The 26647-nt window shown below is 42.6% G+C and overlaps 1 protein-coding gene and 2 non-coding genes across 7 annotated transcripts; all 3 read left to right on the top strand.

Moving 5' to 3' along the window:
• Positions 1-9507: 9507 nt before the first annotated feature.
• Positions 9508-9627, top strand: trnar-ucu (transfer RNA arginine (anticodon UCU)). The gene is made up of 2 exons: positions 9508-9544; positions 9592-9627. It is a non-coding gene; the product is annotated as a tRNA-Arg (tRNA).
• A 380-nt stretch (positions 9628-10007) lies between these two features.
• Positions 10008-10124, top strand: trnar-ucu (transfer RNA arginine (anticodon UCU)). Its single transcript has 2 exons — positions 10008-10044; positions 10089-10124. It is a non-coding gene; the product is annotated as a tRNA-Arg (tRNA).
• Positions 10125-13468: 3344 nt separating this feature from the next.
• pak1 (p21 protein (Cdc42/Rac)-activated kinase 1) lies at positions 13469-26421 on the top strand. 5 transcript variants are annotated; one of them, XM_061073339.1, is made up of 15 exons: positions 13481-13673; positions 16249-16343; positions 17044-17191; positions 17617-17654; positions 18342-18455; positions 19249-19498; positions 19825-19848; positions 21265-21328; positions 21570-21618; positions 23357-23469; positions 24442-24559; positions 24814-24913; positions 25234-25430; positions 25896-26033; positions 26335-26421. In XM_061073339.1, exons 1-15 carry the CDS (start codon positions 13481-13483, stop codon positions 26419-26421), a joined length of 1728 nt encoding a protein of 575 aa, XP_060929322.1. The 5 variants fall into 5 exon arrangements, with proteins under 5 accessions (XP_060929325.1, XP_060929322.1, XP_060929323.1 ...); XM_061073340.1 differs by lacking the exons at positions 17617-17654; positions 19825-19848 and adding an exon at positions 17869-17882 and having other exon boundaries at positions 18339-18455; positions 19249-19271; positions 19413-19498; XM_061073342.1 differs by lacking the exon at positions 19825-19848 and having other exon boundaries at positions 13469-13673.
• The last annotated feature ends 226 nt before the right edge of the window (positions 26422-26647 follow it).

Below are 26647 nucleotides of genomic sequence, written 5' to 3' on the forward strand. Positions count from 1 at the left end.
GCAGGTTCAATCTGTCCATCAGCCTTTCAGTGAGAGGAGCGACCCAGAGACGACACTAACAGGTACGTTTCCCTGGTGGGACACAAATGACAGATGCACCCCCCTTGTAATTTGGAGCCTCATCAGGCGATTCTGTGCCTTGCTCTGAGGCACTGAGGCAGGGAGAGACTGATTTCTTTACAGTAGCTGAGCTGCATGTCAAAATGGCTGAGAGGAGAGTTTGATATTATGTGATTAGTGTGATATATGTTTTTTGGAATAAGTGAGTGAAGAAGTTAATAACTGGGTTTATGTGGATGTATCGTGATTAACGCCTAAAATCGTATGTTCCGATGTTCTGAATCTGGAAACACGGTGACTTTGGGTCAAAAACAGTGAAAGTCGCCGTGAGACAAACTCAGAATTCTAGTGTATTATCTTAACAATCAAGACTTTCATTTAATTTCAAACCTTTGGTTAGATTTCATCTGAATGACCAAATTAAGTCTAGTTGATAAATTATGACACAAACTGACACAAGGAACAACCCATTCAATTTTGCAGCGGCTCTGAATAAAAGGACAGATCCAGAGAAAGGCTAGTTTTACTTTAACTTCCATGCGTCCTTTACATTGGTGCTGTTGTTCTCCAAAACCTCCAGGAGAGAGTAGAAGGCTCCGTCCATTTCTGTAAATGTACCTTAACGTTGAGCATGTTTTTAGCCTTTAGCCTTGGGGAAGGTATTTCATAGTTGAATATTTGTAATAATTTGCCTCTTTGTCCTCCTTCCCATTCAGTATGTTTGAATGTGGCAGCTGCTTGACTCTCCATATCTTTGAGGCCACGAAGCAGCTTTGATAAGACGTTGAAAAAAGAAACTACATACTGACTGATTCCTCCAAGCTACTGAGTGATTTATTTAACATGAGCACTCTCTGTCAGCTCTAAAGTGTCTTTAAGGGTTAATTTTCCCCGTCGTGGGCTAAACGTGCAGCCGTGGTTTTCATGACATCATTTGTCACAATAAAGACATTTCAGGGGAAACATGCAGCGGTGGACAGTGTCGTGGTTCATTGAGGGAAAACCACAGAGTTTCACAATTTGTAAGCCGGCTCTATAATGGGATTCAGCCTCTCTGGCCTCATGGCTCCCTGCATGCACTGCAGCCTCCATTATTTATGGGGTTGCCATGGTGACAGAGATGGGGAGGGGTGGAGTCTGGCAGCTGGTATATCAGGGATGGAGACAGACCCTCCCCCCAGCACACCTGTGTGTGTGTGTATGTGTGTGTGTGTATTGCCATTGTTGTGAGAACTGGTCTGAGTTTTGTACAGTATCCTGTGAGCGAGGACAATTTGTCCGGTTCTCTCTTCTCACACAGCTTCAGAGGTGTTTGAGCCACTTGGTTTGAGGGTGTGTGTGCATGTGTGTGTGTTCTTGTGTGTGTGTGTGAGAGAGAGAGAGTGGGGGTGGGGGGTGAATTTACCATGCACATGAGAACAGTAACTCTGAGAGTTCGCCATGTATTTTTTATGTACTGCATCATTGTGCATGCATGTGTATTAGCTGTATGCCTCTGTGTGTGTCTGTGTGTGTGTGTGTATTGTGAATATTGTTACATTATCTGAGTATTTGTAATGCACATTTGTTGGACTACAATGTTCTGGATAGGATCAAATCCCAAGTTATGTTTAACTTCTCATCCTTGTCCCTGGGCTCACGGAGGAACTAGTCGATATGACTGATACTCGTTTATCCCAGTGGACACTGAGCCCTGATCACGTGGTTGATTATTGTCATCACAGAAGAAGAATGTGTGTGTTGAGGCTGTGATGTGTAACGCTGCTCTTTTCATAATAGCTGGAGCATCGTGCTGCTCTCTGTCTTTGTCATTGACTGAATTCTCCTCTGGTCTGTTTTAATCTGGTCCAACTGTCCCTTTTGGATTAAGTCTCTTTTTGTAAATCAACTTCTTGTTGTGGACATGTTGTTATCTGAGTGTGTAATGAAGACCTGTGCTATCTGTGTTAACTATGTGGGAAAATCTCTCAAGCAAGCGGCTTTCAGAGTTTCCTGAAATATTCTTGAGGGGCTGAATGTGAGAAGGAGTCAGTTACTTTTTTGGAACCTTTCCTTCCAGCCCCCGAGTAAAATGTCTGACTATCATTGTAATTATATGAAATCACATATCTGCCTCATCCAGGTGGGAAAGCTGTGGTGTTGTAGTTTGGTGTGTGTGTGTGTGTGTGTGGGTCTGTGTGTGTGTGAGTGTGCGATACCTTTGGGACAGGTGTGCTCGCAGTTGTGTGTAATGTGATGCTGATGGATTTTGTGTGTGTGTGTGTGTGTGTGTGTGTGTGTGTGTGTGTGTGTGTGTGTCAGAATGTGTCAGAATGTGTCTTCAAGGCTGGGCTGCCCTCTGGGAATCACATTACACACTCACAAAATCCATCAGCGTCATGTTGCACACACCTGCAAGAAGTGATACACCTGTCCCAAAGTTTATCACACACACACACACACACACACACACACACACACACACACACACACACACACACACACACACACACACACACACACACACACACACACACACACACACACACACACACACACACACACACACACACACACACACACACACACACACACACACACACACACACACACACACACACATACACACGCGCACACACGCGCACACACACACACCCACTCCCTCTATCAGTAACACAGACATGAAATGTTCACGAGTGAAAGACACACAGACAAACACACACACAAAAAACATACACACGCACTGTTTACATCAATGAAGCAAAGATTTTAAAGAAAATGTGTTGATATTTTTCTGGTATTGGAAAAGTGTTGTTTGGAGCCCTGGTAATGAAACAAGTATATATGAATTTAATATTTAAAAAAACACATGTTTTTAGTGTTTCAAAGTTGTCAGGAGCCTGTATGTACATTTAAATAGGTTCTGTTGCCGTAATGTGAACAGGCTGACGAAGGGATGGAAGGGGGGGGTGAGGCTGAGAGGAGGGGATGGGGGGGGGGGCTCAGAACAGAGGGAGGCCGTGGGTGAACTCAGACAGTTTTTCTCCTGTGAAAAATGTTCTCGTCTAAATTCCAGTGAACTCGTGTTGCTACTCAGCTTCTTTCTATTCTTTGATCCTTTGCTCTTTATTTTACTGTGGCCCCCACTCACCCCCTTTTCTCTCTCTCTCTCTCTCTCTCTCTCTCTCTCTCTCTCTCTCTCTCTCTCTCTCTCTCTCTCTCTCTCTCTCTCTCCCTCTCTCTCTCTCTCATTTTGTGTTCTTTTACTAAAGTCTCGCTCCCTGAGTTTTGCTCAGTCTCTGTTTTACCTCCCTCTTTTGTCTCGCTTTTCTTTTCTTGCTCCCTCTTGTTGAATCTCAGACGGGACAGACTCCTCTTTTTATTCTTCTTCTCTGTCATGCTTTGCTCTTTTTAAACTCAGTCCTTCTTCCACTCACACATACATTTACATGTTAATTGGCTGTAAACAGAAAACTTTCCTGATAAATTAAACAGAGTGAGAGCTGTGAAGAGGCGAAGACAAAGAATAAAAACGTGAAAGACGACAGAAGTGGTCATCAAACAATGACAAAGAAATGCAATTGAGGTTTGATATTTAACTGTTGAACTTAATTTAACTTAATTTATTATAAATATATACAAATAAAAAGGAGACACAAATACAACCAAAGGTATACAACTTGAATTAAGTAAATAGAAATGTAAATAAACATGTTCACATAAGAGCAGATCAGAGAATATAAACACAGAAAACGAGACGTCTGTGAAAGACTCATTGACGGCTCCACACTAAATACCAAAGGCCAACACTGCTCTGCTTCTGTTAAAACTCATTAAAGTCTTGGACTGAATTGTGGCTTCGACCTGTTGATGGTGCAGATGCTGCATTTGATCCGTGAATGAGCAGAAAGACGACGATGACAATGAGACAAAGAAGGAGACCGTTTCCTGTTCGAAGGAGTTTCTATTGTGAATAAATACCAAAGACATGTATTAAACACACACACACACACACACACACACACACACACACACACACACACACACACACACACACACAGTCCTGCAGCTTTGTAAAGAGACTGTAAGAACTCTTCAACTCGGCTGCAATCTATTGGATGCCACAACTGATTTATCTACATTGCTGTGTGTGTGAGGGTGTTTGTGTGTGTTGTATACTTAAAGACACATCCATCACATTTATGGCTCATAATATGTTTTTTCTTACTACCACATATGTAGATTTCAGTCATGGTAGAGTGTAGAAAGTGAACCGATGTCGCTGACTATATTTCAGATGTGTGTTTTTGTGTGTGTGTGTGTGTGTGTGTGTGTGTATGTGTGTTTGCTTTAAACCCATCAGCATCATAAGAATGTGGACTCACCACTTAAAGCTCTGCAAAGCATCCTGGGATTGCACCGAGCACTTTGTGCTTGTGCTGGTAGTACACGTGTCTTTAGTTTTCCCCCTTCAGCTCCTCGTCCTTCACTGTCATCCTCTTTCTTACTCTGTCTGTTTTTCTTTTTGTATCTTTCCCTTTTGTCACTTTTTCTAGATATCTCTCATTCTTCCTGCTCTGTGTTAATCAGGGTCGACTTAATGCATATTTCAATGGATCCATGGAAATTAGGCCGATACAATTCCAAATCCTGTGTATCGTCAGTTTGTGTGTCTTCACTCAGCCGAAGATAATTTGTGATAAGAATGTTCTGATTGTTTCTGCAACAACAACTCACAACATGTGACTTTCATTCATATGATAATGTAATAAAGGCTGATTTAAGCCTGGTTTTAATCGGGACCTACATAACATGTTTTTTTTCTGCCCATTTTCAATCTTTATTATCCTCTTTTCCTCGTTCCTGTCCTCGGTGTGGTGATGTTTCCAGCTCTTCTAACTCCAGCTCCCCCTTTTCCAGTAAAACCAATAAGGTCTCCTTTGAACCGACCAATCAATCTCAGGCAGTGAGTCACTTCTGACCATCGACAGCCGCTTGCTCAGACCTTTGCTTTCTGTCAGAATCCGTCTGTGAGGCCTAGTTCATCAACATGAAGGACGAAGCTTCTGCTCTTTATTTCTCCTCTTTAAACAGAGTTCACATTCACATTTTACTGCAGCTTCCTTGTCTTCTCGTTGTTACATTTATTAATAATGACAATTAGCTGATTCTTGATTTCTCATTACCAATCATAGTAAGGATTGTTGAATTCATGCTTTTTTAACACTGATGGAAAGCAGCACAGTTAGTTTTTGCGTGCATGTGTGTGTGTGTGTGCGTGCGCTTGTGTTCATGATCTACCTGGAGGACAGGTGCCGGTCGGGGGCTTTATCTGACCTGGTAGTTCATGTCCTTATTGATTATGTGGAGCTTTAAGTGCGCTAAGTGTGTGCGCTAGCTCTTTATTGGATTCTGTTGTGTATGTGTGTGTTGTCACTCAGCGGAAGCCTCTCTGGAGTACATGTCATTTTGAACACACACACACACAATGTGTGATGAGAGGGAGGGTGTGGGGTTCATTCAGCAGGATCACAGGTTGAGCTGCTTTCTGGTTTAGTAGAGCGATGGAGAGACCGAGTGAGAGGAAACAGACATGAGCTGAATTTATCTTCACTCATGATGAATTGAATTAGACAAGCTGAGGAGAAACAGCAGCAGTTCCTTCTGTGTGACACAAATCTTTTGGCACCTCCAGCACTTTCACAAGTCTTTCATTTATTAATAAGGCTGTGGCATGTTTTACCCAAAGACATACATTTATATATTTAAAATATCTAAATGTCTTTTTGGTAAATCAAAGTTACATCATCAAAATACACGTAGGAGAAGTAGGACGAACTGAGGCAGTGACAGCGAGTGCAGCTGAGGTCGTCATGGAGACCCAGTTTGTCCAGTAGACTGGTGAAGCCTCTGCTCATCTCCTGTCATATCTACAGTCCGTCAAGTCAACCTCCAACAGTCCAGGTTCCACAAGGACCAGAATCAAGGGATGTAATGGGTTATCTCTGCAGACAGCTCAGACATCAATGACCTCCTTCTCCTCCTCCTACTTGAGAGGAGTGTGTCATCCTCAGTTTCAGTCTTAACAACCACACTTTCACTACATGCTTTAAACAACTGTTCTTCCATTTCTTCCACTTGCTCTCACTTAGTTTAGAAAGAAGTCCACAGTCAGAAAGAAGTGAGACATTCTACTGAATTAATTCTGAGGTGGAGGAGAAATGTGATATCCTGCATGTATTTGGTGGCTGTGGCTGAGTGGTAGAGCGATCGTCCTCCAACCAGAAGGTCGGCAGTTCGATCCCCAGTCTGCTTGTCAAAGTGTCCTTGGACAAGATGCTGAGGCCCGAATTATCCCTCATAGAACCAAAGAAGTGCTGCTAATAGATGCACTGCATGAGTGTTTGTGTGAATGGGTGAATGCCAAACCGTTATGTAAAGTGCTTTGAGTGGCCATCAAGACAAGAAAAGCTCCATATAAATACAAACATTTACCATAAGAACATGTACAGTAACTTGGATACCACACACACACACACACACACACATGGTGCCCTCGCTTTACCCCGAAGGCAACGTGCCAAGGCCGGGCTGGACAGATGGTTGTATGGAGCAGGTTGTCCCTGGGTGTGTGTTTAAGGGTGTGGGAGGGATTCCATGCTTACAATAACCTGCATAATCAATGTGGTGCTCACACACACACAGACAGACAGACAGCAAGTCACGATTGTGTGCGTGCTTGTGTGTGTGTTTGTGTGTGTCCAGACATATTCAAATAAGATTCAAACATTTGAGATTTAAATTGGACCTTATAGACAGAGAGGTGAGACAAATATTGTCTAACTGCCGTGTGACGACACAGAGACACACAACTTGAAAAGTTCTCTCACAAGGACTCAAGGTCATTTGGACTGAGGACGTAATCTGAGACCTCAAACTTTTACCTGAAGGATTATGGGTAAATTGAGAAGGGATTTTGACATCTAACTCGAGCAAGGCACTGCACACTGTGTGTGTGTGTTTGTGTGTGTGTGTGTGTGTGTTTGTGTGTGTGTGTGTGTGTGTGTGTGTGTGTGTGTGTGTGTGTGTGTGTGTGTGTGTGTGTGTGTGTGTGTGTGTGTGTGTGTGTGTGTGTGTGTGTGTGTGTGTGTGTGTGTGTGTGTGTGTGTGTGTGCGTGTGTGTGTGTACGTGCATACACTTGTCCCCTGCTAAGATACAGTCTGTTATTTGGACTCACTCTTTCACTTCATCCTTTCTTTCTTTCCCTGCTTCACTCTTTTGGTTCATTGTTTCTGTCTCTCTCTCCTTCTCTCTTCCTATGTCTCTTCAGCCTCGTTCTGTCCATCGTTCATACAGAAGAAAACCACCATCCCCCTCTTCTCTTGTCTCACTCTCTTCTCTCCTTCCCCTCGTTTATCCTTTATTTAATGTTTGGCCACATCCTCCACTTCAAAATTACCATCTGTGTCTCTACCACATGCGCACACACACCCTCACACACACGCACACACGCACACAGATTGCCAACTAACAAAAGAATCTCAAGGGAATTTCTTTTTAGAGACAGTAAGACTGTAGATAAAAATGGCTGTGGGAGTCATGTTGAAAAAGAAGACTCATAATATTACGAGACAAATTCAGAATTTTACTAGAATACAGTTGTAATTTAATGAGAATAAAGTCGATTTTAGACTAAGTACGAGTTTTCTTTGTTGGTTGTTCAGTTTAATTTGTATAGTGTCATATCACCACAGACATTATCACAAGGCTTGTCTCAGATTAAAAGGTTCAAGATGCTTCAGTGTAACAATAGTTCAATACAAAGAACAGTGATGATGTAAACCAGGGAATCTCCCGAGGTTACAACTTCAAAGACCCAAATTATACTGGGTGTGGTCGACAACTGTGTGTGTGTGCGCGTGTGCGTGTGTGTGAGATTGTGCATTTGAACTTGGAAATATATTCTGTGTGACGTTGTGTGCTTGCTTGGTCTCCATACATACATGTGTGTGCACACTCTATCAAGTGTGGTCTGTAAAATATGCTAAAATATACATTTGAAGTCTGGGCCTTGGGGTTTGTCACATTACCGTGGCAACATAATGATGGAAATGTCTCCAGACAGACGAGACAATATCTGAGGCTTTGTCTTCATCTTTCAGACCGGTTCTGTCTCTGCTGTTACACAGACTTCAGTGTTCAACTGGAACCAGTTCACTCTTTGTCTGCTTGTTTCATTCCTCTAATGTGCTTTTATTGTGTTTGTCTAATGTCTCCACCTCTATGTGTCTTCCTGTTTGTTTCTCATTTTTATCTCCCACCTCGTTCCCACCTCCCACACACAGTGGTTATTATTGCTATGTGTGCACTCATTGCTGAGTGTGTGTGTAGTAAGAGTTAGAGCTTCAGGAGCAGGTTCGGGCTCCATGGCCACCTCATGCCCAGAAACACTGAGCTTTGCTGGTTTAAAAGTGGGGTGGTTCCCCCCTGCTTGGTCTGTTAGCTCAGCTAAATGCTCAGCAAGGAGGCGGTAATGCACCTTGGTTCCAGTTGGTTGCCTCCTGCCAATAAACCAAACAAGAAGAAGAAGGAGGAGAAGGGGAAGGGAACCAGCCTGGTTGGTGCAAGTCTCTGCATGTTCCAGCTAAAAACAGCAGACAAACACTACAATAAAACAATGTATTTGCAGAGTTTAATAACAAAACATTTGTTTTATATTTCTCAAAGGTCCAGACATGTTGCAATGAAAACATCAAAAGATGTGTTTATCCATTATGGTTTCCCAGAGAGTCCAAAGTCGCCTGCTCTTCACCAACAGTCCAAAACCAAACGTCGGCAGCTTAAACCATCAAACATCGCACAAAACCACTTAAATAATATATCAATTATCAGTATATTTGCAAGTTAATGTTGTCAATTAATAGAATTATCATAAATAATGTGAAGTTACAGGAGGAAATCTGTAGTCCTGATGTTAATGACTGACTGGAACAGTCTAAACCAATCTGATGATCATGTGACAGGCTTTTCAGATTTTCTTTCTAGTAAATTTTAGCTTCGACAGAAAGAAGAGGCTCAATGCAGGAGGAGATAATGATGCTGCGTTTAAAATGCAATGACATGCACTGTTGTGTGTGTGTATGTCAGAGTCTTTAATGTATGTAGAGATGATTTATGTGTGTGTGTGTGTCTGTGTGTGAGAGAGAGAGAGTGAGAGAGAAAGAGTGTGAGTGAAGTCCTCTTCCAGTAAATGTGGCTGCTGAGGCTGATGAGGCGTTTCCAGGAAGTGCTGACACTCAATGGCAACTATCTCTTCAGATTTGTGTATATGTGCGAGTGTGTTTGATGTAAGTCTCTGAGCACCTGTACACATCTATATATATTTATATACTTTAAGTATCATCACAGTGTGATTTACAGGTAGTTTTGCTGCAGTAGTATAAAGAGACATGACAAAATCACAGTGAGGCTCTGTGGCGCAATGGACAGCGCATTGGACTTCTAGCATCGTCATATTCAAGTGTTCTACTAACATCAGCGCAGAGTAAGTGATTTAAAGGTTGTGGGTTCGAGTCCCATCAGAGTCGTCTTTATACATTAACGAGAGTGACTAATGACTTCTCTATGACATCTGACTGACTTGATCTCAAGAGTGTGTAATCACACCGGCAAAAAATCCCAACTGTTTAAAGGTTCTGGGTTTGATTCCCATCAATTGAAGTGATTCAAAGGTCGTGGGTTCGAGTCCCACCAGAGTCGTCTTTATACATTAATGAGCGGGAATATCTGAGTCCTCTACGACATCTGACTTACTTGATCTCAAGAGTTTTGATGTGCATTAAAGCACACTGGAAAAATCCCAACTGTTTAATGGTTCTGGGTTTTATTCCCATCAAGTCTTTTGTCGATAGTCTTACCGTTACAAAGTCTCAAAACAAGGAAACTGACAAACGCAAACATCACATGAGGCTCTGTGGCGCAATGGATAGCGCATTGGACTTCTAGCATCATCATATTCAAGTGTTCTGACATCTGCACAGAGAAACTGATTCAAAGGTTGTGGGTTCGAGTCCCACCAGAGTTGTCTTTATACATTAATGAGCAGGAAAATCTGAGTCCTCTACGACATCTGCCTGACTTGATCTCCAGAGTTTGTGATGTACTTTAAGTCACACTGGAAATACCAATATTTTAATGGTTCTGGGTTTGGATCCCATCAAGTCTTATGTCGATAGTTTCACCGTTACAAAGTCTCAAAACACGGAAACGGACAAACGCCAACATCAACGTGAGGCTCTGTGGCGCAATGGATAGCGCATTGGACTTCGAGCTGTAAAGGGTGAGCGAGGTTGATGGATGACAGAGAGAGAGAGAGAGAGAGAAATAAATGGGTTTTATTGATCATGATTGACCGCTGAGACTGACTGGTGATTGGTCAGGCAAACATTGATGGGACTTTGATACCTCTGGCTCCTAGTGATGTCATCGTTGCAAGAGACGCACTGTCAGCATTTATTTGCAGTCTATGAGAATAATTCATGGGTCTTAATCAACATCAGGCATATTTAGGCGACAGAAATGTCAAACAAATGCACGAATAAGGAGGAGTGTAGAAAACTTTCAGGTTCTTATAAGTAGCGTCAAACTCTGGCTCAGATTCGGGTGTGAGATCTAAATGACAAATGGAATCGGAGCTGCAGGGAATCTCAGTTCATGAGGCTGGACAGTCGGAGTCATGTGGGTCAGAGACGCTGATCAGACACGGTTCCCTGTGGAGCTGAGGAAACGAGAAGAGGAGGAGGAGGAGAAGAGGATGAGAAGGAAAACACAGTTAAGACCAAACTAAACTGAGCTTAGAAAGTTTATAATGTTAGAAAAAGAGATTTATGAAGTAAAACATTTTATAAATAAAAGATGAAAACCAGGAGAAGAACAATGAGGAAGTTGTCGACTTGAGAGAAGATGAACTCCGACAATGTGTGACTCATGTAGATGCACTGTAATTATTTTGTGTGCGTGTCTGTGTGTGTGTGTGTGTGTCATGTAGCAGACAGTGTGTGGGTTTGTTTGATAACAGGACTGAAACTGACAGGACTGTCTGAAATATGAGACGTCTGCTGTTAGAGATCGACAAAGATTTATAGTTATATTGTCAGGTTCTTTTTAAAAGATGGTATTTAAGGTTTTATAGCTGTGTGTGTGTGTGTGTGTGTGTGTGTGTGTGTGTGTGTGTGTGTGTGTGTGTGTGTGTGTGTGTGTGTGTGTGTGTGTGTGTGTGTGTGTGTGTGTGTGTGTGTGTGTGTGTGTGTGTTTTAGATCAACAAACAACAAAGTGACCATCACTTCCCTCTAAACAGTGATGTATGTGTGAACGCTGCGAGCACACACCACCTCTTTACGATTGGCTGATATTTTGTGTTTGTGTGTGTGTGCGAAGATCAAACACAATAAACAATTGTTTGTCTTTGTGTGTACAGAGATTGGTTGTAGTTTTCCTGTTACCTTTTTGTGTGTGCATGGATGAGTGTGTGTGTGTGTGTGTGTATTTGCAGTATCACTTCCTCATGTGACTCACCTGATGACATCACACGTGACATCACGTCTATGGGAGGTAGCGATGGTTAAAAGTCGGACGCAGCCTCTCGCTCTCACTCACGCTTCTTTGATTTCACCTCTCAGCAGATCCACAGTTTTCTTTTGGAGAATTTTTCTTTGATTGTGGATCCACTAGAAGTTGTGAACATGTTGTTCAGGTAAGACGTCGAGGGAAAACTTGAGGGAAAGCTTTGTATTTAAATATGATCTCTGGTTATTTGTCCATTTTAAAACTTATTTTGTGAAAGTTATGTCTGCAATATTCTGCAAAACCTGCAGGACAGATTTCCATGAAGCCTGGTGGAAGGAGGCTGGATGTGTCAGGGAAGCACTGATCACATCTCAGTGCGGCTCCAGGATTTCTTTTCTCTTTCTTAAACATTGCGAGAAGGAGTGATTTTTAACATTTTCACTGTTTTCCCAACGGAATGTTTCATGGATCTTGATGAAAAAGCATCTGCATTATTAAGTGGCCTGATTCTAATGAGTGTGTGAAATGTGGTTCAGCTTAATTGAATTGAAGGGATTGTTGGACCTTGGCGGAGGTTTGAGTTCTGAGTGACATTCTAGTTTGTAAAGACTGTTCTGATCTAAAGTGATCTACTGAAATACTACTATACTAAATACTGTAGCTTCTATAAGCTGTTGCCGATCTTTTGCTTTTTTCACTTTCTTCTTATGATTCTCTGAAAATGTCAAGGGACACTGATTTGACACGTGAACATCAGTGTGTTGATGAGTGTTAAACAGTTGTGTGATCCCTCTGTAGCTCTGTAGGAGCTTTGTCAAGTCTTGAGAATCACCCTGAAGATGTTGTCAGACTTCATCTCAGCTTCTAAAGAAAGATGCTGTTGTGTTGCATTGAGAACTGTTGATCCTTTTCTTATGGAGCTTGACGCAAACAGAGACTACAGCGATAACTGGGGGCAACTAAAAAACTATAGCTTGTTTGCATTGATGTTAATGAGTGGATGAGAAGGAAAGCTCCTCTCTGCCCAAAATATCATGAAGACATCACTTCTGTTATCATCTGTTAAATTCAAGCATCAGTGTCTCAGCACGTAAATCCATTGATCCCAGACAGAGCTTGTATCTGGGTCGGATCTCGTTCCCACCGCAGCCACAAGCTGCTCCACACTGAGTTTGTGGCTGTAAAGACCTAAAGGGTCTGATTCAACCGGGCTTAACCACGCAGGCCTGGAAACACGTGCAGTCTCAGCTGCTTGATGTTAAGTGACTCAGGAAAAATCATCCAATTTAAAAACAGAACTAAAACTGCTGCTAGTCCCTTTGTTTATTGTATATGTATGTGTGTGTTTGACCAGGCAGAAAGTGGTTCTTTTCCTTTTCACAGTTCATGTCTGAGTCTCCACACACACACACACACACACACACACACACACACCGGACATACACACACACTGACTAAGCCAAACACCACAGCTGAGTCAGCGTAGTGTTTATAGATCAAACAGACGAGTGAGCAAATGGAAACTTTCCTTCTTTCTTTCTTTCTATTATTCCACAGATATTGGTTTTACCTGGAAATTCATCTTTGCAAACAAACAAACCAAATGTTTCTCACTCTAGATCGTTTCCAGCAAAATGAATCAAGGAGTGATCAGCCAATTGATTTTATCTTTGTAAATTGAGATTTGTAGATTTTATTTTACCACTGATGGTGCAAATTTGATATTTACCAATTACCATCTTTTAGTTATTATCATAATTACTGTGTCGCCAGATGTCTTGCCTGTGATTGGTTGATTTTCCTTCTGCTCAACCTTCCTTCTCTGTGATTGGTGCGTGTTCGTACAGGAGCGGTCGGCTGCAGCTGAGCTGAAGATGTCCGATAATGGGGAGGTCGAGGACAAGCCCCCTGCTCCGCCCATGAGGAACACCAGCACCATGATTGGCTCCTGCAACAAGGACCCCGCCCCCCTCAACCACAGCTCCAAGCCCCTCCCACCAAACCCGGAAGACAAGAAGAAGAAAGATCGCTCGATCCGATTCATCCTGACCGGAGGAGGCGATAAGAGTGAGTACTGAGACCTATGGGTGAACTTTGAAATGTAGAAATGAAGATAAAGATGGACAACATGACTCCATGAAGTGGAGCCCCCTGGTGGCTGGCTGCAGTGTCACTTTCTTTAAGTGAGATGTGCTTATCGTCGGTGTTCCGCTGCACAGTTATAATTTGACTCTGTCCTACTTTTCCTGGAGTTAATTATGCTGCTGTCAGATTCTGAGCAGAGGCATCCTTTGTACGGTGGCTGGTTGAGAACATCTCAGACTCCACTGTCTTCTCTCAGCCTTTTCATCGAAGCCATCTTTGTTATCATAAACTCAGAATGAACACGTCTGTATTAGCAGGACTCCCAGCATCTCCTCTAATGGTGGAGCTGATCAGTATTTTCCTGATCTGACTTCAGAGAATATAAAAGTTGTTACAGTGAATTTTGTAGCAGAGCATCTAATAGCAGCGTTGACACAATAAGGCCAGACAGATGTAAACTCCACTCTGCTACACAGAGGAGGCTTTAAAATAGAATCAGACACTGAGGAGGTTTGAGACGTGTTCACTGATCGAGCTGCAACTGAAAAACATCACATCCGGAGGATTTCTCAGCTGCTGTTAGGATTTACATAAAACTCTAGTGCTAAAAATGATCCGCTGTTAGAAATCTTTAATCTGACCTTTTAGCTTGTGATTTTTTTTATTGTGGAAATTCAATTTAAATTTATTGCCAAATTGCATTGAGCGGGTATTGACAAAAAAGTGCTGATGCCCACTTATAACTAATGAAACACCAAGTGATGCTAATAGTATTCATCATAAATGCACACACACACAAACACACAACTCTCCTGTTTTCCAGTTGGATTCACTGGTAATAATTAACAGATCATTAGTTGTTGAGTTCTTGTCAAATCCCTAATGGAGGCTGACCTTTGGCGCTGACCTTTGACCCAAGCGCTGATCGTGGAACAGACGCCACTCAAGCATCAAAACACCTGGCAGGAAAATTACAGTATACATAATAATGTATGTGTCGGATTCTCCAAAAATACAACTTAAAACTTCAGGGTTTTGTGACTGAGGGTCTTAAGACGAAAACGTTGTGAACAAAGTTTACTTTATGCTGACTTTTATTTTAACTCTTCTTTCTGCGTCTTTGGAAGCAATTTATTGAAAAACAGTTTTAGTAAAAGGCCTAAATACTGACAAACTTTGCTTAAACGCTGAACTAGACAATAAGTAATGACCAATAAGAAGAAATACAATAAATACAACATTCGCTTCATTATATTCATGACTGAACGTTTACATGTTGAATAAACGTAAAGCGACAGTCATCGCTGCTTCGACCGACGACAACACACACTCTGAAATAAATGAGCCAGTTGTGTCTCAGATCACATGGCTGGCATACTTTACACAATACATACATGCAAGTTCTCACGCACACAAATACACAATATCTGCTTTGAATAGTAGTGTTCAGACAAACCATCGTTCAGCCAGAACACAGGACATTTTTTTATCAATATTAATTGGCTAATATTTCATTTCCCAAAATATTTTCCAGGGGTATTACAAGTGCAGTTAACATTTCAAATCAAAATATTTCCATGATTTTTACTCCAAAATATTTTTTTTGTTTCGTGCTTTGTATGTTATAGTTTGCTGTTTTGGAAATTATGCTATATGTCTTTTGAGTTAAATGAGATGATCAATACCAGGGACAAAAATATGAAGCTACATGCTGTACATGGTTAGCTTAGCATAAAGACTGTAAACCTGTGGAAACAGCTAGCCTGGCTCTGTCCAGCTGTAATAAAATCTGCCTCCAGCTTCTCTAAAGGTCACTGGTGAACAATCTGTATCTTGGTTGTTTAATCTGAACAAAACCTCAAATGTAAAAACAGTAGCTCACTGTTTCATAGTGAGGTTATGGTGTTTTCAGGTTTTGTTTAATAGAAAAGTGTTTCTCTCTAAATCTCCTCCCAGCTGCTGATTCTGGATTAACATGTTTTTTACTGAAACGAGCTCCAGTCTGTCTCCAGAGGAACAAACCTTATTTTTATCTTTTGTTGGTCCACCTTATTCCTCGTGCACACACAGGGGCAGATTGCTCATGGTGCAGGAAGCTGGTGGTCCTGCATCATTGTTAGTCGTCCCGGGGGGTCTCTGCTGTAATGATTTCCCACAAGATCTCCTCACATCAATTCCAACATATGGTGTCTCCCTTTCCCTCACTAGGTCTTATGCTTTCCGTTCTGTTTCTTCTCTCTCGCCTCGTTTCTTAAAATTCTCTCAGGTTTTCCTTGACCTTTTCCATTTTCTGTCTGTTTCTATTTTTATTCCTCTTTTCCTTTATACTGTTTCTCTCTGGACCTTAGTGCCTCATGTTCAGGGGAGTTTGTAACAGTTGCATTTAGGATTTTCCGATTCCACTCATTTTAATTATTGTATAGGTCCAAGTCAGCTGTCATGAATCCTTTTCTTTTTCACTCTGTCAACATATGTTAAAGAAACCAGTATATTCTGGATTATAAACATTATATGTGTTTGTTTCAGTTTCCTGATACAATCTGTTTTTTTCTTTCAGCCTATAAGAAAAAGGAGCGTCCAGAAATTTCCCTGCCTTCAGATTTTGAACACACCATCCATGTGGGCTTCGATGCTGTTACCGGGGAGTTTACTGTAAGTGCCTGTGTGCTATTTGTGGTTTGTAGTATGTGTGTCTGGTGTGTTTGCATCACTTTTTTAATTGGTCACCAAAGGACCTGTGTTCATTGTTGCGTGTCTGTGTGCATAAATGTGTGTGTCTGTGTGTTTAATACACACACACACACTTGACAGGTTTCTAAGTTGTCACATTAGACAAAGACGCCTTGTTCCTCTGACTCACTCGATCCGCCTGACCAGGCTCTTTTAGCTGGGAGTTAAAGTGTGTGTGTGTGTGTGTGTGTGTGTGTGTGTGTGTGTGTGTGTGTGTGTGTGTGTGTGTGTGTGTGTGTGTGTGTGTGTGTGTGTGTGTGTGTGTGTGTGTGTGTGTGTGTGTGTGTGTGTGTGTGTGTGTGTGTGAGGGAGCTACTCCTCTCTCTCCTGTAATCTGGGACACAGTTCCTGTTCCATATGCACACAAGCATTAGTAATTTTTACTTAAATAAGTGTAACCTCAATATAAGCAGTAGACGGATGGACGGCTGTAAACATGGTTAAAGATTAAGGAAAGGGATCAGTGATTGAGGAATGCGTGTGATGGACTGCGCCCAACAGAGGAGAAGAAAGCTGGAAAGAAAGAGATGTAACCCAGTTATGGGTGCACAGTGAAAATATGAAGTGACTGTCTTGTCGGGACTCTTAACGAAGCGTGTGTGTGTGTGTGTGTGTGTTGTAGGGCATGCCGGAGCAGTGGGCCCGGCTCTTGCAGACGTCCAACATCACCAAGTTGGAGCAGAAGAAGAATCCTCAGGCCGTCCTCGACGTTTTAAAGTTCTACGACTCAAAGGACACGGCAAATAGCCAGAAATACATGAGCTTTACAGGTACACAAACATCCACAAACATCCACACACGCTACACACTCAGGATCACACCAAGTAAAATTAATTTTGTCCATTAACTTTAGAAGGAGTCCATCTCAAATCAATATTTGCTCTACACCCCTTTCCCTGTAAGACAAAGTTTTAGCGAACTTAGAAGCTTCTGGTCCAAGCATCTTGAAGAACAGTCCACAGTCGTTCTGTGGATTCAGTCTCAGTGTTTTCATGTGATCGCAGACTGACTCCATGATGTGGAGATCAGGACTCTTTGTTCTTCTGGTCTCTGAAGACAGTTCTTCATCACTGTACTGATCAGTCTCCCTGGTGGGACTGAGTGATGGATTTCAATCTAAACATCTAAAGAACCTAAATCCTTTGCACTCTGCTGTCTCTCACTCTCGGACATTTTCCATTGTTTTTCCTTGCAGATAAAAATGCAGATGCCTACAGTTCCTCCACAACAACGGTAAGACCACTACACACTATGTTATATATATTATAAGAAACAGAGGTGAGATAAGATTCTGGAACGCAGAAGATGAAGATCAAGACTCAAGTTCTGCTCTCAAACTGAATGAAGGGAGATTAAAAACTTTGCTGCAGTGATAGTGTTTGAATGAAAAAGGTGCCTTTAAAAGTAAAGGATGAAGGTGAGATTAAACAGGAGGGCGGAGGAAGAGACGATGATGCACTCGTTTTCCTCTCTCTCTCTCTCTCTCTCTCTCTCTCTCTCTCTCTCTCTCTCTCTCTCTCTCTAACTCTATCTCTCTCTCTCTGCATTGTGAATCAGCATCTTTTCCTCCTTTCACCATGTCCCTGTCTCTGCAGCTTGGCCACCAGCCGAGAGTATTGGGAAGAGAGATAGAGGAGAGAAGCGAGGGATGGAGAGGAGGAGGTTTGACTAGTGGCATCAGAAGCCAGACATGAGCCAAGTTTCAACAGTGGAGATGAGAGGAGGGAAACAGGAACTGGTGGAAAGACGACAGGGAAAGAAGGGAGGTTCAAACGAGGGGAGAGGAAGACGAGCAGCTGATGAGGCAGGAGAAGGAGTGAGAGTGAAACTCTTAGTATGACGGGTTTCGTATCGCTATTAGCCCATGTGACTATGATGTCACTGAGGCTCCGCCCTCTTTCCCCTTATGACATCAAGCAGAGCGCCAAGGCCGTCTCAGAGACGCCCGCCATAGCAACCGTATCCGAGGACGAGGACGAGGATGAAGCCGAGCCACCGCCGGTGATCGCCCCCCGACCAGAGCACACCAAATCAGTAAGGACACACACTCTCACAGGTTGTACACTTAGTTAGGACTCGCCCCTTACACTCACTTTGACTATATAAACTAAATGCCTACCCCGTACCAAGTCTTAACTCTCAAACAAGCCATTGAAAAAGTGAGGACCACCCAAAAGTGAGGCATCACTTTGCAGAACTGTCTTCACTCTGTAAGTCTCTGTAAGGACAAAGTGGTCCTCACAAAGATACAAGAACAAGAAACACACACACATTTAGAACCACTTCATCCCTTTATGTTTTTACTCTTGTCAGCTGTGATCAATACTATTGTAAATTATAAGTAAACAACTTTCACAATCAAATATTGTGCCCCTCATTCATTAATATATATAGAAATATTAATGTAAAGATATTCAGAGTGTGAGTGTAATGTCTGTTTAACCTGTAGATATTCACATCTGAGCCATGATATCTGCTACAGTTAGAAATGATGAACAACTTTCCAGAGATCTGCACAACACACTACTCAACACAGTTCACCTCTCTCTCTCCGTGAGTGTGTGAGGCTGTGGTGACAGGAGCTGAACCTGTGAGACGCTGCTGAAGTTAGATCAGACGTGATAATGATCTGTTATGATGACACGTCACTCTGATGCTCTCTGAGTCCAACAGGAAACTCTGTTTTTAGGATCATGGCTCCATGAATATGTCTGGGTCCTGTGTGTCATCATTCAAACTGGACATAGTTCTACACAATAACACAATAACCAGATCCATCCATGCAGTGTCATTGTGTTAACGTATTTGTGTTTTTTATATTTTTCAGATATACACTCGCTCAGTGATCGAGCCCCTCCCTCTTCTCCCTCCGACCAAAGATGCAGCGACCTCCCCCATCAACCCGCCAGCCGCTGCAGCCACCGCCGCCACCGCCACCGCCACCGCCCCCCCGCCTGCAGAGGGGGCTCCCAGCAGCCCCCCCAGCGCGAGCCCGGCCCCTGGACCTTCCCTGTCCCGCCCCCAGGACAAAACCAGGAAGAAGAAGATGTCAGACGAGGAGATTCTGGAGAAACTACGTAAGGATCGGTCCTACACTCACATACACACATGAAGAAGTCTTTATCCATATTTAAAAAGTAATATAACCAGTAATCAGATTACATACGTGCACTAATCAAAGGAACTACACTGACCAAAATGATCTGGACACAACATGTCCTCCTTTCCTCTTTCATGTGGGGCTGTGATGCACCACAGTGGCGACTGGAAGGCCAATCATATTTCTTCTGTTTTTAAAGAAAAGGAAAAAGCAAATCTTCCAGATACTGAAACATGTTGTTGTGTGTTTGTATCCATGAATAAAGCCTGAATGTTTTTTAAACCATGCAACACGCCTGTCCAGATGTGCTCAGGTCTCCCTCTGCTGGTAAGACCAGGATCCTGTCTGTCAATCACTCTGATTGACAGACCTGATATTCACTTCCCCCCCCCCCCCCCCCCCCCCCCTCTGTCCAGTCCTCACGTCTGATTGGTCGTCGTCTCTCTTTCCATCGTCGAGTCTCCTGCGGCTCTGGAGTGAATCCGACTTTTGTCCCGATCACTTTCCCCACTGTGGATTCTGAAAACGGAAGATGGATCTGTCTGTCTATCTATCTGTCTCTCTGTCTCTCTGTCTCTCTGTCTATCTGTCTATCTGTCTCTCTGTCTCTCTGTCTATCTGTCTATCTGTCTCTCTGTCTCTCTGTCTCTCTGTCTATCTGTCTCTCTGTCTCTCTGTCTATCTGTCTATCTGTCAATCTATCTGTCTATCTATCTGTCTATCTGTCTATCTGTCTATCTGTCTCTCTGTCTATCTGTCTATCTGTCTATCTGTCTATCTGTCTATCTTTCTATCTGTCTATCTGTCAATCTATCTGTCTATCTATCTGTCTCTCTGTCTATCTGTCTCTCTGTCTCTGTCTCTCTGTCTCTCTGTCTATCGTTCTATCTGTCTATCTGTCTCTCTGTCTATCTGTCTATCTGTCTCTCTGTCTCTCTGTCTCTCTGTCTATCTGTCTATCTGTCTATCTGTCTATCTGTCTATCTGTCTATCTGTCTATCTGTCTCTCTGTCTATCTGTCTCTCTGTCTCTCTGTCTCTGTCTCTCTGTCTATCTGTCTATCTGTCTATCTGTCTATCTTTCTATCTGTCTCTCTGTCTCTCTGTCTCTCTGTCTATCTTTCTATCTGAATATCTGTCTCTCTGTCTCGCTGTCTCTGTCTCTCTGTCTATCTGTCTCTCTGTCTCTCTGTCTCTCTGTCTATCTTTCTATCTGAATATCTGTCTCTCTGTCTCTCTGTCTCTCTGTCTCTCTGTCTCTGTCTATCTGTCTCTCTGTCTCTCTGGCTCTCTGTCTCTCTGTCTCGCTGTCTCTGTCTCTCTGTCTCTCTGTCTCTCTCCTATCTGTCTTCATCTCAACCCTCAATCTTTCTCTCTCTCTCTCTCTCAAGTTTAGTTGTAGTAGTCTATTTTCCATCTCGTCCCTTGTTCCTTCTCTCTGTCTTCTCCTCTGTCTGTCTTCTCCTCTGTCTGTCTTCTCCTCTGTCTGTCGTTTCTCACTCTCTCTCTCTCTTCCAGTCAGCATGCTGCATTGACCCGAGTGTGATGAACGTATAGTAGAGTCAGGATGGATAGAAAGACACGATCCGTCTTCTATCCATCTACATCCAGTGAGCGCCTGCTGTGGATACAGGGCCTGGTTCTCCTTCTCTTGTCCTCCCACAGATCCCTGTTCCTTTACCTTCTGTTTCCATCTATAATCAAAGAGTGAGTTTTTTCTTCTTTCTCTGTTTCTTTCACTCAGGGACGATTGTAAGTGTTGGAGACCCCAAGAAGAAATACACACGGTTTGAGAAGATCGGACAGGGGTAAGTCATAAATGTGAATAGTTCACATCATGATTATAACTTGTGATTGGATGAAAACCAGTTTAAATGATGCTGCTTTAAATATTGTTTCTGAAAAGTTGTCACTTCTCGTTTCATAGCTGCCACTTCACAGTGAGACACCTGCACATTTTCTCTGTTGTTAACCTTGAAGAGACTTAGAAATTAAAGACGTTTCTGTAACAATGACACTCTGGCTCACGGCTCCATGTTCTGTCTCCAGGGCGTCTGGGACGGTGTACACTGCCATCGACATCGCTACAGGACAGGAGGTTTGTAGTGATGTGTATTTTCTTCTCCTTCCTCCAATCATCTGTTTTTGATTGATTGAATATTTATTTAAGCCTCGGAAGACACATTGAGGGATAAGACCCTCATTTACAATGGTGCCGAGGGTACAATAAAAAAGTTGATACATTAAAAGTTAATACATTGAATAAATAGGAATGAAATAAATATGCATATATTTATACACAGTAATACAAGGTATAAAACAATTCGTCAATAAAATACTATGGCCAAGTCAACTAGCAGTTACAGTCATTGCAGGAGAAGTCAGCTGCACATGAGACCAGACTCGAGAACTCTGTCAATGAAACAAATGAGCGCAACTTTAAAGATTTTTGGACCTCATTCCAGATGTAGGGGGCTTTATAATAGAAAGCTGTCTTCCCCAAGTTGGTCTTAACACGAGGTACATACATTGAAAGCCAGCTCTGGGAGCGAGTATTGTGGGTATTAGAATTCCAGCTGATGAGAGAGGAGAGATATAGTGGCAGTAGCCCAATGATTGTTTTGTAAATATAAATCTTCCAATGACCATCCCTTTTTTCAGACAGGGCTGGCCAGCCAACCTTGTTATAGAGAGTACAGTGGTGTGTGCCATGTTCTCTGTCCTCCTTCAGCGTACAGCTGTACATTCACAAAGCTAATCCCAACAGTCCTAGACGGAATATAGAATAACTGGAGAATAGAGACATGACATGGAAATCCATCTTATTTCTGTCTGGACTTAAACGCTGGACAGACTCACTGACGGACATTCAAGCTAAAAGTCCCACAGAAAGAAAAGTTTAAATAAAGACCCGGATTCAAAGATGCAGCTTCCGTTGATTCTTTACATTCATGATGTATTGAACTGTATAGGACAGCATGCATTTCTGTTATTTTACTTGAGCAGTAGAGGTTAGATTGACTGGATAGAGAAACCACATTAAAGCTCCCACGTATATAAAGAGACTCCGTCATGGTTTAAGGAGGAATTAATTTAACGTGGTGAAAGACTTAATCCTGAAAGACCGGGAAGTGAAACCAAGTTCAACCACGAAGCTGAAGTGACTGAAGCTGCTCTCAGACCTGCACTGAACTCTGCATATTCTTTTGTAATTATCTGGAGTCTTTATGTGAGAATGCAAATGTCAGAGTCAGTGGTTCGGCACAGTCAGTGCTCCTGCAGCCCCCGAGTGAAAAACTTGAGAATTCAACATTTCTAACATGCGTCATGCAAACCTAAAAAAGAAAAGAAAAGATTACAGACATGTCAGGATGAAGAAGAGGAGCCAGACAGGCAGAAGACAAAAAGTAACAGGATTTAAGTCCAACTTCAACAACTGTCTTTCAGGTGAAATTCAGAGCAGCTCGCCTGTGGGACTGATCCTCCTCCTTCTCTCTGAGGATTAGTCTGGTTGCTCACTTCTTCATGGCTGCCTAGCAACCTTTCACTGGCGTTGGATTTAAATATATTTACCGTCCTTGCTGTCGCGACTGTCCGACTGCCTGTCACTCATTTGTCTTCTTTCCTTTTCATCCTCTTGTTTTCTTCTATTCAATGTCAAGATGTTTGTCTTAATAAAACTGTCCCTCTTTCTTTTCTTGTCTCCTCCCCCACGTTCTCCAGCGTCTCAGTTTCTTTTCACTTCTGCTCCGTGTATTTTATGAAAATGAATCCTAACTGTAGTCATCAGTGCTTTTTAAATATTATATATATGTGTTTCTCTTCTTTTCTCGCAGGTCGCCATCAAACAGATGAACCTGCAGCAGCAGCCGAAGAAAGAACTGATCATCAATGAGATTCTGGTGATGAGGGAAAATAAAAACCCGAACATTGTCAACTACCTGGACAGGTTAATCACAGACACACACAGACAGACACACACACACACACACACAAAGACAGACAGAAAGACAGACAGACAGACACACATACACACACACACATACACATAGACACACACACACACACACACACACACACACACACACACACAGACACAGACAGACAGAGACAGACACACAGACACACAGACAGACACAGACTGACACACACACAAACAGACACAGACAGACACACACACACACACACATAAACACACACTTGTTTTTTCTGACAGATTCAGATTTTATTATCTCTTTAATTTGTTTTGCAGACATTGTTCAAGCTCATTGGATGAACTGTTTGTAGTTGTTTGAGATTATTTTTAGACTTTCAATTCTTGAACTGAAAAGAAAGAAAGAAAACCACAATCAGTTTCATTTATCTCAATAACAACAAAAGAAAACATTAAAGGTTATAAACAGCAGATATTGATCAGCTCTACATATGAACACTTGTGTAAAGTATTACAAAATGACACGACTTTAACTGTAAAGTACGAGTTGTTTTCATGTTCAGTGTCGTGATGGCAACCTCCGGGTAACACCTCCCCCAGCGGAGGCTGGGGGGGGGGGAGAGGGTGTCTCGTTACCGTAGTTACCCGTTTGTCTTCGTAGACATTGAGGCTCATGCAAGACTGGTGATAACCTTGTCATCGTCATGGAAACAGCATTTTCGCTGTCACTGATTTATTGTGGGATTTTTAAAGGACTGACTAAAGGACTTTTCCTGTTTTCTAACATCAGTCACGTCCGTGCACTTCTCCATTCAATCAACCTTTATTTACACAGTGTGATCCGATGTTACACAAAAGAACACAGGACGAAAAATAGATAATTTCTCAGTATTAAGAGAAACAGCAAACTTATAAACTGCAGATCAGAGATCAGGATAAAAATATTAATTATTTGTATTAATATTTGATTGCATCTCTTGGTCCCAGTTACCTGGTGGGTGACGAGCTGTGGGTGGTGATGGAGTACCTGGCCGGAGGTTCGTTGACTGACGTCGTCACGGAAACCTGCATGGATGAAGCCCAGATCGCTGCTGTGTGCAGAGAGGTGAGAGAGGAGAAGCCAGGGTTTTGCCAAGTGGATAAAAATAATCGACAACCATTGAACAGTGTCTCTTTCTCTCTTGAGCTGGATTGTTTCCCACAGTTTGACTGTCGACTGTTCGGAGTTTAAAGGGATGGACTTCTTTGTTTGGCTTTTGAAGAAGCTGCCGGTTTAAAGCAGCTTTCTGTTTTAGCTTCCATCGTTTTTCACTTTTTAATTTCAAACCGATTCATCTCGTTTTCTCTCTCTCGCTTCAGTGTCTGCAGGCGTTGGAGTTCCTCCACTTTAACCAGGTCATCCATCGAGACATCAAGAGCGACAACATCCTGCTCGGCATGGACGGCTCCGTCAAACTCAGTCAGTCCACAGCAGCGTCACTTCATCCTTTCAGTCATTCATTCTGTGTATTTTGTATTCCCTTATCTATATTGATATATGGTTTTGTGGGTTGTACAACAGTGAGGATTGTTGTTGTAGTTTCTTATTTTAACCAACAGGGGAGGCTCTGGTTCTGTTGATAAGGTTTTTGCAGCTTGTTTTATTATTCGTTTGCAATCTGTTTTGATGTTAATGTTTTGAAAAGCTGCCTCTGTCACATCCCAGACTTTTACACTTTAATACGTTAATACTTTTTATCCAAACGATCATTCACGTTTTGTGGTCTCTCCTCCTCCCAGCTGACTTCGGGTTCTGCGCTCAGATCACACCAGAGCAGAGCAAACGCAGCACCATGGTCGGGACTCCGTACTGGATGGCTCCGGAGGTCGTGACCCGTAAAGCGTACGGCCCCAAAGTGGACATCTGGTCGCTGGGCATCATGGCCATAGAGATGGTGGAGGGAGAGCCGCCCTACCTGAATGAAAATCCACTCAGGGTGAGACTGTGCTCGATTTGAACTGTGATGAAGAACTTGTGATCTCTAAACAGGTGGAGAAGCAGAAGTTGTCTGAGAGTCAGGGTGAGCAGCGTTTCTCCTGGTGTCGTTCTTAAAACCACCACTGGATGGCACCAGAGTTCAACATTTTGATGTCCTCCTCAGACATCACATAGCTCCTCCATCTGTTTAGGGAACATGATTTTACTTGGGATGGAATCTTCAAACATAAATGTAAAATCCTTCAACTTTGGAAAAATCATGACGGGTCAAAATATATTTGATTGGAACATTTAGCATCATCATCTCTGATGGCTGATGAGTGGAAAATGATTTTATTTCATTTGAACGATTTGTCATTTATCTTTTGATGTCTTGGGTCGGACACAATATAAATACATACGACTATGTGTTTGCATACTCTATCATTATAGACTAACATGTTGTTTGACGTGTGTTGCCCAGGCGCTGTATCTCATAGCAACCAACGGAACGCCAGAGCTGCAGAACCCAGAGAAACTGTCGACGATATTCAGAGACTTCCTGAACCGATGTCTGGAGATGGACGTGGAGAAGAGAGGCTCGGCTAAAGAGCTGCTGCAGGTACGACTACTGTGTGTGTGTGTGTGTGTGTGTGTGTGTGTGTGTGTGTGTGTGTGTGTGTGTGTGTGTGTGTGTGTGTGTGTGTGTGTGTGTGTGTGTGTGTGTGTGTGTGTGCATGTGTGTGTGTGCGTGTGCGTGTGTAGATTTTTTTTTATTTTTATATCAGATCTAGCAGTTTTGTCCTTTTCTGACCAGTGAACTGATTTTTTTCTCTGTTCCCTTCTCTCCCTCTTCCCTCTCTCCTCCCTGTTTCTCCCCTTCCCTCCCTCCTCCCTCTTTTCTTTCTCTTCTCCTCTCTCAGCATCAGTTTCTGAAGATGGCGAAGCCTCTCTCCAGTCTGACTCCTCTCATTCTCGCTGCCAAGGAAGCCGCCAAGAACAACCGCTAGCGAGCCTTGCACTCATTCATCTCTCTCTCTCTCTCTCTCTCTCTCTCTCTCTCTCTCTCTCTCTCTCTCTCTCTCTCTCTCTCTCTCTCTCTCTCTCTCTCTCTCTCTCTACATCCCTCCTTCCTTTCTCTTCTTTTTTCTCTTCCGGTCGCATTCGTCCTGTAACTTCTTTTTTCAACACTCCACTGGACGCGGACAGGAAGTTACAAGCAAGTAACTGAGTGAC

The sequence above is a fragment of the Limanda limanda genome, chromosome 6 (assembly GCF_963576545.1).
Source record: "Limanda limanda chromosome 6, fLimLim1.1, whole genome shotgun sequence".
Taxonomy (NCBI): Eukaryota; Metazoa; Chordata; class Actinopteri; order Pleuronectiformes; family Pleuronectidae; genus Limanda; species Limanda limanda.

Coding starts and splice junctions, on each gene's coding strand:
- pak1 (XM_061073339.1), top strand. CDS start 13,481: ATGTCCGATAATGGGGAGGTCGAGGACAAGCCCCCTGCTCCGCCCATG. Junction 17,192..17,616: donor GAAATACATGAGCTTTACAG/GTACACAAACAT, acceptor TTTTCCTTGCAG/ATAAAAATGCAGATGCCTAC. Junction 17,655..18,341: donor ACAGTTCCTCCACAACAACG/GTAAGACCACTA, acceptor GACATCAAGCAG/AGCGCCAAGGCCGTCTCAGA.